Here is a 14,687-nt window from a genome sequence, read left to right as displayed (position 1 = left end):
GAACCTCTAGAGCAGGGGTCAAACATGAGGCTCAGTGGACATTTTAGGACCAAACTTATTTAAACTGCTTGTTAATGCAGTCAAGGCAATTGCCAGAGTATGGTGTTAAGTAAGCATATAGACTACATAAGTGTGTAACAATGCACTTTTTTGTCGTCACCAATATGCAGCCCTCCTGAAATGTGGCTTTACAGAAATGGCCCCATTGGCAAAATTACTTTGACACTCCTGCTGTAAGGCACTGAACAGCTACAGAGCTGCATTAATGATACACATATCTCCATTAAAAGGCATTCAAAACATTTCTATCCATGTCCAACCCATGTCTCCAGTCACTCAACATTTGAGGTGTGGTACACAACCTTGGCCATTACTCTCTTAGCTTCAGCATCCACCCCAAAACAGTGACAAAGACTTCATAGGGCTACTACGGTACTGATGATAACTCAGTCCCATAGGAAAGTACATTTCCATTTCGAACTACCGCCTCACATTCCTATGCGAAAGATGTTCTGAGCCTGGTGGAGATGTAGAGCCTGGCTTTGCGAAGTCAAAACCATGAATAATGGGTGTGATAAAATGTTGCCATTCAACAGAAACAGCTGGGGCAGTTTGAGCACCTAGGAAAAAGTGAGATTTTAAGGGCCTCCCAGATCTGACGTCTTTCCAGAGGCTTGTGTTTTGAGGCCTTGTCACCATTTGTCATCACTCCATAGCTTCTAGAAGAAATTCTGAAGATTCATTTTCCCCATCATTTTACATGTTAACTAATATTTGTTACTCATTTCAGGAAACTAGGCGCATGTCACTACTTCACAGGAGAGACATTTAAACTTTTTTTAAATTAAAATAAGTTTATTTGGCAAAGATGCCTTCTGGAACATGTGAAGATTCATGTGCCTTAATAACAGACTTGTATGCCATCTGTAAATACAAATAAAAGTGTTAAATCACGAGCCTAGTTGGTTTAGCCATAGAAAAAGCCAGCAACCTTCCCGCTAGCCATGATAGGCTGAGATAATGAGCGGGCTGGACATGCCTAGAGATGACTTTGGATTAGTCTGCCATATAGCACATTTCTGTCTATTTGAGCTGATCAGTATGTGTACAGTAGGTAATCCTGTCTAACGCAGCTTTAAAAAAAAATGTATCACGTAGTAGAACTGCATAAGTGTTGCTCTCTACTTTCTGGAGGACTGAGGTTTGAAATCAGTGGAATTAGAGTATGATAGGTAAGGAGATGGAGAAAACACCTGTATCCGGATTACATCTTCAGACTAAGGGCAACCATGGCATCTGTGACAGGGAAAGGCATACATCCATGATATTACACGTTTTAATTTTGACAGAAAGTCATTTTCATTTCAAGTTAAAGCGTACTGTTAGCTAGCAAGCTAATGTTAGCTGGCTGGCTCTCTAGCTAACATTATGTTACGTGTATGATCTTATTATTCGTATCTCAGAGCCATTTGCTTTGCTAGTTATAGCCTAATGTTAGCTGGCTAACATTGAACCCGGTTGGTTAGCTACCTGCAGATTCATGCTGGGTGAGTTGGGATTATGGTTCATTGTTTACCTAGCTAGCTAGCTACATGTCTTAACAAAAGACTCCACTATACAAGTAACCATTTCAATAGAATGTCACCGTAACAACTGTTGATAGACGTAGCTGGTAAATTCGCTCTGGCTATCTACTCCGATTTCAGAGCACTCTCGTCTGAGTGTGCCAGAGCGCAAAATAACTGACATATTTACGAACTTTGGCAAAAAAATCATATATTGTTGCCAGCAGCACAGTTGCAATCACCAAAGCTCTGGATAACATAAAAACAGCCTAACCAGCTCTGCTAGGGCGAGTAAAATGGTCTATGAACGGTTATCTCATGTTAGCCAGTTAGCTTGAGTGCCTGACTGTTGTTGTTATGACAGAACGCTCGGATCAAAACATTTTCTCAAAAGGCCATTTTCTCAAAAGTGAAGTCACAAGTTTATCAACTTTCAAAGCATAATTACTTTCCCATTGTTCTTCAAATGCAGTGTATGATATACCATTTTGTATATGTGCTTTTATCCAATGTACAAAACACAATACCAAATTTTGCTACATAAGACAATCAAGGTGGTCGGTCACATTTATCATAACACAAGATTTATCATGTTAGGCCATCAAAGTGATTCTCAACCTTTTTCATATCAAGTAATTTGACTTAATTTTACTATTTTGTGCTTTGGGGACTGGCAGAATGTGACTGGCAGAATGGGTGTTCTATGTGGAGGATGAGGGTTGCAGTAGGTATCTCAGACTGCTTGTAAATGTGTTCATGTGTAACGTCCTGAACTAGACACATTCATGGGGGAAGTGTTATAATATTTATGATATTAGTGGGTATCGAGCTTGTGGCAGCTCAATTCTATGTGGCTATGGCTGGGTCCTGATAGCAGTCTCTCCTTATGGCGGGATGCGCTGCGGTCCCAATATTATAGACTCGGGTGCAGGTTGGGGAACTACTAAGCTATATGGAATTGTTTTAAGAAGGTCATACCAGATTAGAATTTTAAGACTCCTTGAAGTATCAATAAAACATATGAAATAAATATTTTTGCCATTACTGCTATTAGCCCACTACAGTGCCTTGCAAAAGTATTCACCCTCTTGGTGTTTTTCCTATTTTGTTGCATTACAACCTGGAATTTAAATGGAATCGATTTTTAAATGGATTTGGATTTCATGTAATAGACAAACACAAAATAGTCCAAATTGGTGAAGTGAAATGAAAAAAATAACTTGTTTCAAAAATGTTAAACATTTTAAAACGGAAAAGTGGTGCGTGCATATGTATTCACCCCCCTTTGCTATGAAGCCCCTAAATAAGATCTGGTGCAACCAATTACCTTCAGAAGTCACATAATTAGTTAAATAAAGTCCACCTGTGTGCAATCTAAGTGTCACATGATCTGTCACATGATCTCAGTATATATACACCTGTTCTGAAAGGCCCCAGAATCTGCAACACCACTAAGCAAAGGGGCACCACCAAGCAGGTGCCACTATGAAGAACAAGGAGCTCTCCAAACAGGTCAGGAAATAATAAGCAAACATGTTTGGTGTTCACCAAAAGGCATGTGGGAGACTCCCCAAACATATGGAAGAAGGTACTCTAGTCAGCTGAGACTAAAATTGAGCTTTTTGGCCATCAAGGAAAATGCCATGTCTGGTACATACCCAATACCTCTCATCACACCGAGAATACCATGCTGCCACCACCATGCTGTGGGGATGTTTTTCATTGGCAGGGACTGGGAAACTGGTCAGAATTGAAGGAATGATAGATGGTGCTAAATACAGGGAAATTCCTGAGGGAAAAATGTTTCAGTCTTCCAGAGATTTGAGACTGCGACAGAGGTTCACCTTCGAGAAGGACAATGACCCTAAGCATACTGCTAAAGCAACAGTCAAGTGGTTCAAGGGGAAACATTTAAATGTCTTAGTCAAAGTCCAGACCTCAATTGAGATTGCTGTACACCAGCAGAACACATTCAACTTGAAGGAGCTGGAGCAGTTTTGCCTTGAAGAATGGGCAAAATTCCCAGTGGCTAGCTGTGCCAAGCTTATAGAGAGATACCCCAAGAGACTTGCAGCTGTAATAGCTGCAAAAGGTGGCTCTAAAAAGTATTGACTTTGGGGGGGAGGAATAGTTATGCACGCTCAAGTTCTCCATATTTTTTTGTCTTATTTCTTGTTTGTTTCACAATAAAAAATATTGTGCATCTTCAAAGTAGTAGGCATGTTGTGTAAATCAAATGACACAACCCCCCCCAAAATCTATTTTAATTCCAGGTTGAAAGGCAACAAAATAGGAAAAATGCCAAGGAGGGTGAATACTTTTGCAAGCCAGGAGAGGGGGGGGGGTCTACTAAGCTATATGGAACCTTTTAAGAAGGTCATACCAAGGATAATTTTGATATTTCATTTAGAATTTTAAGACCCCTTGATGTATAAATATATAAGAAAGATCAGCAAACATTTACAAAAATGTTATATGTCTTTAACCCCTTATTTTTGTCACTAAATACACATTACATTTTTTTCAGCTGGTACCGGGGGACCTTCAGATGAGTCTTGTGAGGCCTGTGGGCATCCTAGAGCTTGTACAGTACCAGTCAAAAGTTTGGACACCTACTCATTCAAGGTTTTTTAAAACTATTTTCTACATTGTAGAATAATAGTGAAGACATCAGCATTATGAAATAACACATACTGTATGGAATCATGTAGTAATCAAAAAAGTGCTAAACAAATCAAAATATATTTATATTTGAGATTCTTCGCTTTGATGACAGCTTTGCACACTCTTAGCATTCTCTCAACCAGCTTAATGAGGAATGCTTTTCCAACAGTCTTGAAGGAGTTCCCAAATATGCTCATCCAACTCATCCCAAACCATCTCAATTGGGTTGAGGTTGGGTGATTGTGGAGGCCAGGTCATCTGATGCAGCAGTCCAGCACTCTCCCTCTTGGTCAAATAGCCCTTACACAGCCTGAAGGTGTGTTTTGGGTCATTGTCCCGTTGGGATGGCGTATCGTTGCAGAATGCTGTGGTAGCCATGCTGGTTAAGTGTGCCTTGAATTCTAAATAAATCACTGACAGTGTCACCAGCAAAGCACCCCCACACATTACACCTCCTCCTCCATGCTTTATGGTGGGAACCACACATGTGGAGATCATCTGTTTACCTACTCTGCATCTCAAAGACACGGCGGTTGGAACCAAAAATTAAAAATTTGGACTCATCAGACCAAAGGACAGATTTACACCAGTCTAATGTCCATTGCTCATGTTTCTTGGCCCAATCAAGACTCTTCTTATTGCTGTCCTTTAGCAGTGGGTTCTTTGCAGCAATTCAACCAGGCCTGATTCACGCAGTATCCTCTGAACAGTTGATGTTAAGCTGTGTCTGTTACTTGAACTCTGTGCTCTGTGAAGCATTTATTTGGGCTGCAATCTGAGGTGCAATTAACTCTAATGAACTTACCCTCTGCAGCATAGGTAACTCTGGGTCTTCCTTTCCTGTGGCGGTCCTCATGAGAGCCAGTTTCATCATAGCGCTTGATGGTTTTTGCGACTGCACTGGAAGAAACTTTCAAAGTTCTTGAAATATTCTGTATTGACGGACTCTCTAAAAGAGAGTGAATGTGGACCAGCAGACCAGCGTGATCATTACCTCAGGTTAGGGCCCAGCACTGAAGAGAAAAGGATGTTTCATATTGTGTGGACTGGAGTATCAACTTCCTCGTAACTGGAGCCTCACTTCACAAGAACTTGGGAATCTTGCCTGTTTCTGGAAATGTATTACTTTATTTTTCTGATTCAAGTCATCAGTAAAGGTATTATTAAAGAGGGAAGCAGCAGCTTCCTAATTTTGTGCTTTGGGGACTGGCAGAATGTGACTGGCAGAATGGGTGTTCTATGTGGAGGATGAGGGTTGCAGTAGGTATCTCAGATTGGGGGAGTGAGGCCTAATAGCGTTTTATAAATAAGCATCAACCAGTTGGTCTTGCTTCACGTATACAGAGATGGACCGTTTACAGAGAAGTATAGAGTGCATTGATGTGTCCTACAAGGAGCATTGGTGGCAAATCTGACGGACAAATAGTTAAGAACATCTGGCCGCTCAAGAGCACCCTTACCTGCTGATCTATAAATTACATCTACCTAATCTAGCATGGGTAGGATGGTCATCTGAATTAGGGTTAGTTTGGCATCTGGGGTGAAAGAATAGCGATTACGATAGAGGAAACCAAGTCTATACTCCCAAGTTCTTGTATGAGGTGAGGGGGGCATTCTTCTTCCGAACCACATGACCTTTGTTTTGGAGGTGTTCAGAACAAGGTTAAGATACAGAAGATGAAACTGAAGGCTGTTGGGTCAGTTACCCTGCTTGACAACACATAGGCTCTATAGGCTAGATGCCATACATATTCTTCCTCTAGACATAAACAACCTGGTCCAGATATCCAACAATCACTTTTCCACTCTGTCTTTATTTCTCTGCCAATCTGCTTCTGTCTGTCTGCCCTGATAATGATCCCATGGAGATTAACATAAACAAGTGGTGGTTACCAGTGAAATCACTGTTTTGGCATATCATATCCAATGTTCTTCCAAACAGTGCTAAATATACAATCACAACGTAGCCTACTAAAAAGTACTGTTTATCGGGGGGCGCACAATTGGCCCAGCGTCGTCCGGGTTAGGGTTTGGCCGGGGTAGGCCGTCATTGTAAATAAGAATTTGTTCTTAACTGACTTGCCTAGTTAAATAAAGTTTCAATAAATAAAATAAAATATAATTAGTGTAGACAGAATTTAGAATTGATCTATATACTGTAAGCACAAACTCAGAACACATAGTATTGATCTATTGCAGTTAATAGCCCACATAAACATAGACAGACTCAAATATAAACTCCCCTGAACTGCGTGCGACCATTGTTTTCACAGCTTCCAGCACCCCCTGTTGCAGTGGGTTGTGAGGCTACATTCCTGCGGCATATTTCTCCTGACCCCTCAGGCTATCAGCTCTTTATGCCTGCACTCCAGCAGTGTTCCAGCTATCCCCTGCTACTGGACCCCAATGTCTGCTTCTGAAGTTTGGGCAACAAAAACCCCAGTAGTATTTGCACAGTAGCATAAACATTAGACATGGGGGCAGGCAGCAAACAAATGCATAAACGTTCAACATGCTGGTTTGAATCTAGCCTTCCCCTGCCATTCAAAAATGGTGTCTCAATAGTGTAGTCTCCCACTTAAGACCACTCTTGGCAGCTGTGCTCTTAATCTTGGCTTCAGACAATGATCTCGGGGGAGACAGATGTCAATGTATATCATAGATCATTGTCTTCTGACAGGTGGCGTCATTCTAATGTGAATCACAGCATTTACTCAGTGATGAGCAGCCAGAAAGCTCCAGCATAAGCCTCACTCAAGCCAAACTCCATTGAACCAAAGTGCCATTGTGGAAACAGTGTGAGGATTTCCATTTGAAATAAGACAGACTTGGCTCCTTGTAGCCTGCTGTGCCCAGTATCAGGGTATCACCCTCTCCATTACTACAACAAGCATTGTGGTGAAAGGCGGTAGGAAGAGAGAGCTGCCACGCTAAACATATTTTGAGGCAGCTGGTTTCCTTAAAGTCATATTGGATGTATACAACATGATCTGATGGCTATCTCATGCCAACATGGTCTAACCTATCATTTCACATTAATTGGATTCCAGTTAGAACTGCCAGCCACAAAGCTGAAAATGATTTAGAACGCTCCTCTGACCAGAGAATCCCCAGAGACACCTTTCTTACATGCTAACTGTATGAGCAAGATGGAAAGCCATCTGTTGTCAAGTCAACGGGAGATGCTGTTTGTGTGTAAATGACAGGTACAGAGATTGAAAAGGGATAGGTTAAGTGAGTTGGCTTCTAAAGAGCTTTTTGTTTGACTCAGTTCTCTGTCCCGGTAAGGAAAACATGATGGTGCTGCCAGGAAGATCAGACTGATTTTTTAACCAATATACACAGACTATACCAAACATTAGGAAAACCTTCTTAATATTGAGTTGCACCCTCCCCTTTTGCACTCAGAACAGCCTTAATTTGTCGGGCATGGATTCTACAAGGTGTCGAAAGCGTTCCACAGGGAAGCTAGCCCATGTTGACTCCAATGCTTCCCATAGTTGTGTCAAGTTGGTTGGATGTCCTTTGGCGGATGGACCAATATGATATCCGTGGCAGTTCTTTTATTTACCCCTTTTTCTCCCCAATTTTATGGTATCCAATTGGTAGCTACAGTATTGTCCCAACGCCGCAAACCCTGTATGGACTCAGAAGAGGCGAAGGTCGAGAGCCGTGCGTCCTCCGAAACACAACCAAGCCATGCCGCACTGCTTCTTGACACAATACCAGCTTAACCTGGAAGCCAGCCACACCAATGTGTATGAGGAAACACCGTACACCTGGCGACTGTGTCAGCGTGGTCACGGCCGGCTGTGACAGAGCCTTGACTCGAACCAGGATCTCTAGTGGCACAGCTAGCACTGTGATGCAGTGCCTTAGACCACTGCGCCACTCGGGTGCCCTTGCGTTGCAGTTCTTGACACAAACCGGTGCATCTGGCACCTACTACCATACCCTGTTCAAAGGCACTTAAATAATGTGTCTTCACACTTTGAATAGCACACATACACAATCCTTGTCTAAATTGTCTCAAGGCTTAAAAATCCTTCTTTAACCTTCCCTTCATCTACACTGATTGAAGTGGATTTAACAAGTGACATCCATAAGGGATCATAGCCTTCACCTGTATTCACATGGTCAGTTTATGTCCTGAAAAGAGCAGGTGTTCATAATGTTTTGTATACTAAGTGTATGCTACCTTGTACACACACACACACACACAAACAGACACAAACAACTTCTCTCCAAATTGTGTCAGATGCAAAGCAAAGCTTGTAGTATTGTATGAACATGGTGTTAGAAAGACCAAGCCAAACATAAACTCTTCATAATGCACCTGGAGAAAACTCTGGGCATAACCTAGACATTCTCATCAGGCCTTCCTCCCAAATCTAATTTTCAGGGGCAGGCAGCATGCCAGATGCTTTGCTCTGGAAGTGTGCTAACTCACCCCAGTCTGGTCCCTGCTACAAGCTGAACTCTGACTCCTTTTCTGTCCATAAGTATACAAAAAGGCCCGCCACTGCTTACCTAGGCCTCGTCGGTGTCCCAACCCATAAGGCAAGCCATTATTCCAACACAAATACCTGAGACCCAAAGGAACAGGAGTTTCTGATTATCACACATCATACGTTACAGGACATAATCGCTTGTGTTTTCTTCTTGGCAGCCTGCAATCTTCAGTGGGAAAGGAAGTATTTTTCTCTTCATTCTTTTTTACCGACAAGAATATGGCAGAGCCGGCTGGACCACAGAATGGGCTGTGCCAAATCTCAGGAGGAGATACCAGCTCAAGGAGAGACAGAGAGGGAGAGTGACGCAGCTCAAGGTTGATGCATAAACATGTAGCCTATTTAAGTGGTCGTGGGGTATTTGGGTAACACTACTTAAAGCCAACTGGTTGTTTAAGTTTTTGACTTGAAAACATGAGATAAAATAAAAGAACCTGATAGAATTAGCTATTTTTATGTACTGCATGTTTTCAGACTAAGCACTTTATTATTCATTCCTTGACTATTACAGATCTGTATATCTATAAAGGCCTACATACAGTTGAAGTCAGAAGTTTACATACACTTAGGTTGAAGTCATTAAAACTCATTTTTTCAACCACTCGCATTTCTTGTTAGCAAACCATAGTTTTGGCAAGTCGGTTAGGACATTTACTTTGTGCATGACACAAGTAATTTTTTGCATGGTTTGCAGACAGATTATTTCACTTATCATTCACTGTATCACAATTCCAGTTGGTCAGAAGTTTACATACACTAAGTTGACTGCCTTTAAACAGCTTGGAAAATTCCAGAAAATGATGTCATTGCTTTGGAAAATTCTCATAGGCTAATTGACATCATTTGAGTCAATTGGAGGTGTACCTGTGGATGTATTTCAAGGCCTACCTTCAAACTCAGTGTCTCTTTGCTTGACATCATGAGAAAATCTAAATAAATAATTGTAGACCTCCACAAGTCTGGTTCATCCTTGGGAGCAATTTCCAAATGCCTGAAGGTACCACGTTCATCTTTACAAACTATAGTACGCAAGTATAAACGCCATGGGATCACGCAGCCGTCATACCGCTCAGGAAGGAGACGTTCTGTCTCCTAGAGATTAACGTACTTTAGTGTGAAAAGTGCAAATCAATCCCAGAACAACAGCAAAGGACCTTGTGAAGATGCTGGAGGAAACAGCTACAAAAGTATCTATATCCACAGTAAAACGAGTCCGATATCGACATAACCTGAAAAGCTGCTCAGAAAGGAAGAAGCCACTGCTCCAAAACATCCAGAAAAAAGCCAGACTACGGTTTGCAACTGCACATGGGGACAAAGATCAAACTTTTTGGAGAAATGTCCTCTGGTCTGATGAAACAAAAATATAACTTTTTGGCCATAATGACCATTGTTATGATTGGAGGAAAAGGGGGAGGCTTGCAAGCTGAAAAACACCATCCCAACTGTGAAGCACAGGGGTGGCAGCATCATGATGTGGGCTTGCAAGCTGAAAAACACCATCCCAACTGTGAAGCACAGGGGTGGCAGCATCATGATGTGGGGGTGCTTTGCTGCAGGAGGGACTGGTGCACTTCACAAAATAGATGGCATCATGAGGAAAGAAAATAACGTTGATATATTGAAGCAACATCAAGACATCAGTCAGGAAGTTAAAGCTTGGTCGCAAATGGGTCTTCCAAATGGACAATGACCCCAAGCATACATTCAAAGTTGTGGCAAAGTGGTTTAAGGACAACAAAGTCAAGGTATTGGAGTGGCCATCACAAAGCCCTGACGTCAATCCTATAGAAAATTTGTGGGCAGAACTGAAAAAGCGTGTACGAGCAAGGAGGCGTGTACGAGCAAGGAGGCCTACAAACCTGACTCAGTTACACCAGCTCTGTCAGGAGGAATGGGCCAAATTCACCCAACTTATTGTGGGAACCTTGTGGAAGGCTACCCGAAACATTTGACCCAAGTTAAACAATTTAAAGGCAATGTTAAAAAAAACGAACTGAGAATGTTAAAAAAAACGAATTGAGTGTATGTAAACTTCTGACCCACTGGGAATGTGATTAATTAAATAAAATATGAAATAAATCACTCTCTCTACTATTATTCTGGCATTTCACATTCTTAAAATAAAGTGGTGATCCTAACTGACCTAAGACAGGGAATTTTTACTAGGATTAAATGTCAGGAATTATGAAAAACTGAGTTTAAATGTATTTGGCTAAGGTGTATGCAAACTTCCAACTTCAACTGTATCACTAAGCACTATTTGCTTGAGGAAATGTTAAAGATAGCACGATTAAGATTAGACAGAGCAGTTACCAATGTTTCTACATTTTGGTCTCTACAACACATAGGACATAGGAAAAAGCCCCACAGAGAAGGGAAATTACAGACAAGTAGAGAAACAAGACAAAAACATCCTGTGAAAAGGCTCTATCTGAAATAAGAGCTGGAATGCCCCCCAGAAAAAAAATACAATTGCTTGTTATTCAAGCCATTAACCTTTAACGTTGCGAGCGGAGTGGGAAGGTTACAGGGGGAGTCCTATCTCGGCCTAGGATGTTTTCACAGGTCGTCTCGAACATGCACCTCTCCCATGCTGAGGCAGTGTTTTCACTGCACTTCGCAATGTGCCATGCTCCCACCCTGGAATCAGCCTAACCCATCACTGGACAGCAGAGTACCATGAAGCAGAGGCAGCTATTTGGGAATCAATGCTTATCATGGTGGTAAATGAATTCAGTAATTCTAATGTATGAACATAAAAAGCGGGTCAACTGTGGGTCAAGAAGGTTGTAGAGATCTATGAAAACCTTCATAGATCACTTAAAGCTTGACAAATCTCCATGTTATAGACATTACACTACAACTTCACTTCTACAGTATTACTTGAATCAAAGTGAGGACTCACCTGCAGCTCAGGATCCCTCTTCATCATCTCCAGGATGAGGTAGCAGCCAATGGAGTGGCCCACCAGGACCAGGCGAGAGTCCCTGGGAACGTGCTCCGTGAGGAAGGCCAGCTTGTGCTCAATCTGCCCGTTCAAACCAAACACGTCCCCCGCTGCCATCACTGTTGGGTCTACAAAGATCAAGGTTCATCATTAGTATTCAGTATTATATCAGTATGACATCTATTTCACCATCACCCAAATCATTCTGATCAAGGACATGAGCCAGCATCATTCATCAATGTCTCTGTACACAAGATAGTCTTTATTTACATTTGGCACATGGATCACCCCAACATAGGCCCAGGGACATCATGTTACGGTAATGTTCACTGTTTCATTCACTGATGTCCTCTCATTAGTAGTACTCAGGACCCTTTGACAACAAAATTAAAACAAGAACATCCAAAGGGCAATCGAAGTTAGGAAGTACTCTAGAAACATCTTGATTTCATTTCTGTAATCTTGTTGGAAATATATTTAACGATATTTTATCATATAATGCTGAAAATCTAGTGAGAGAACAAAACTTTGAAGGAAGCGGTTAACAATTCCCTACCTGTGCAGAGCAGTCAAATCCAAGACAATGTTATGATTAGAGGGTATGAGAAAAGGAGATGGAGAGATGATGAAAGAGAAGGTAAGAAAGACTGAAAGGAAGAATACAAAGTGTCTATGGTGATTTAGCGGGCGGGAAAAGACAAATTCAAAATTAATTTCAGAACGAAAAAAATCAATCCGCATAGAATTTAACATAATTGGTGAGGGACTTGATGTTTGATTCTTTCAGAGTGGAATTTGGAGCAGCCGTTCTGTACAGACAGCATAAGGATCGGGTGGGGAAGGTTGTGGGGGTTGGGGATATGCTTACTGTATAATGGAAAAAACAAAATGAGTGCAAATTGTGATTAATGGATCAATAAAGAATAACATATGGCAAAGACAAATTCCCCCACACAACATAATGATCCTCTTGGCAAGAGAAAGAACATCCCAGGCTGGGGCGGCCCGTTAAGCGATTAAAGCCTTCTCACAAATGTGCAATAAATGTGTGCTGCATTTTTTCTTCTAGGGAAAAGGTAACTGATTTCCTATGTGTCAAAAGAAACCTAACTTGTGGTGTTACTGATTGCAACATGGGAGGTGTAGGCTCTTTTTTTTGGTACTCTCTCCTCTGTAATTGGGTGTGGTTGCACCATTAATGAAGCTGACGAGGATACGGAGAAAGAGATGAGAAGGAGATTAGCAACAGCCTAGGTCCTGTACTGTGCATACTTCCTCTCAGAATACAAACTTCCTTCTCAAAAGGGTTTGTGAAGCTGGGTTCAACATCTGTACCACAGTGGTAGCCCACACTTGTCGACCTTGCATAAAAAAACGAGCGTTCAGGAAACAAGATAAAGTGAAGGTTGTCTTGAAATTATTTGATCCGATTGAAAAGCTGGGCATCAGACCAAAATGTCATAAAGTGGTGGTAAACAAAAAGGTTTAAGTCATTATTGCAAATTTCGACTATTTTGTGCCATTTGTCTCCAACACTTATTTCAAAAGATATGCTCAAACAATCAACCAACCAATATCCATGGCAAAAATCACATGGAGTTGTAGACGTGACCGACGATAGCGGTGGGAGCATAATTGGAATCAGAAAGTCTCCATAAAAACCTCTCGTGATATTAGACCTTGGCTGGTGTAGCATTTTTTGGGGGGGATTACATTTTCTGAATGCGTGTTTTAGTACTCTGGACATTAATAGTGTGCAATTTAGCCATATCAAAGTGAGAAAGTTGCTGGTGAAAAGTAGCGTTGCAAACTCATTCTGACAAAATGAATGAGATCTGAGGCCCCTGGAGGATCCCGTGACCCAGGAATGGATTATTGATGCTGGCACAGGGAGAATGTTCCCTGTGTTTGCATTAACAGATATTTTTACAGTCATCAAAACCATCAAGTAAAACTTGCCTTGCCACAGGAACACTTCTACCACTGGAAGATTTGGAATAGAACCTTAAATGCTGCACTTTTTTTTATTACTCTTGTTTGTTTTTCCAAAACTGGAAAACTTTTTTTCAACTTCATCAAGTATGCATTAGCTGTTAATAATAATAACTGCCAGTCTTTAATTTGCACAAGTCACTGGAAAGTCAGAGGAGGCCCAATCAATGCTGTATGGGTTTCTCTGTATCGGCGAGGCCTTTCCTTGGACGTCCCAGAGGTTTTAGAAGCTGCTGCTCTACGATGCCACCCTATCCCTTAGCAAACTGAATGCTCTTTGACAAGTTGTAAATCAATGGCAAGCATTCAAGGGGTTGACCAGGGTGGTAAATCCCCAAAGGCTTGGATTGAAGCCGCAAGAAGAGAGGTGAAAAGGAAGCTGATATGTCAGACATGTTTGTGTTTCCATGTTGGATGTGGGTAATAGTCGAGTGGATATGGAAAGTGCCATCCTAAGAATGAACACCTAGTTAGTAATGCTGGAATAATACTGCATGATAACCACATGAGCGTGCAGGTCTAGCCTGGCTATCATAGCCACAAGCAGATAAATTATTTAGTAGTATTTACAGTAAATCCTAATCAGAGTGAGCAGATTTCCTTGGATAAGGGCATCTCACCAAATGGAAAGACGTGATGAAGGACTATTGAGATGAACACAGGACTTGCTGCTAGACAATTTGAGCCTTTCTCTGGTCTTAATCAGGGCCGTTGTTGAGGTTTTGGGATAAAAGATGAGTCCTTCCCTGCCCATCTTGAGATAGGGCTGCTGCTCATTGTCACCCCCTAGAACACCAGGCTGAACAGAGTGGTTTTCATTTATTCTCTCTGATGATCGGATGACATGCTACGAATTGGCAGGGTTGTCTGATTTTATTTTTACTGTATCTATTGACTATCTCCAGACTTTGCCTTGTGTGTTCCATGAATCATTTATGAGTTGGAAGTTTCGACAAGTGTGTGCCATGTGTTCACAATAAAAGAGGAACTGTTCAATGCTTCACT

The 14,687-nt window shown here is 41.6% G+C and overlaps 1 protein-coding gene across 1 annotated transcript in view; it reads right to left on the bottom strand.

Moving 5' to 3' along the window:
- ldah (lipid droplet associated hydrolase) overlaps window positions 1–14,687 on the bottom strand; it is a 74,412-nt gene that overhangs the window by 44,388 nt on the left and 15,337 nt on the right. The window contains exon 4 of the mRNA XM_024437116.2: window positions 11,649–11,818. Coding sequence (XP_024292884.1) covers window positions 11,649–11,818 — 170 coding nt within the window. The remainder of the gene's footprint in view (window positions 1–11,648; window positions 11,819–14,687) is intronic.

Source organism: Oncorhynchus tshawytscha, linkage group LG11 (assembly GCF_018296145.1).
Source record: "Oncorhynchus tshawytscha isolate Ot180627B linkage group LG11, Otsh_v2.0, whole genome shotgun sequence".
NCBI classification, from domain to species: domain Eukaryota; kingdom Metazoa; phylum Chordata; class Actinopteri; order Salmoniformes; family Salmonidae; genus Oncorhynchus; species Oncorhynchus tshawytscha.
This window is presented reverse-complemented; position numbering and strand designations above follow the sequence as displayed.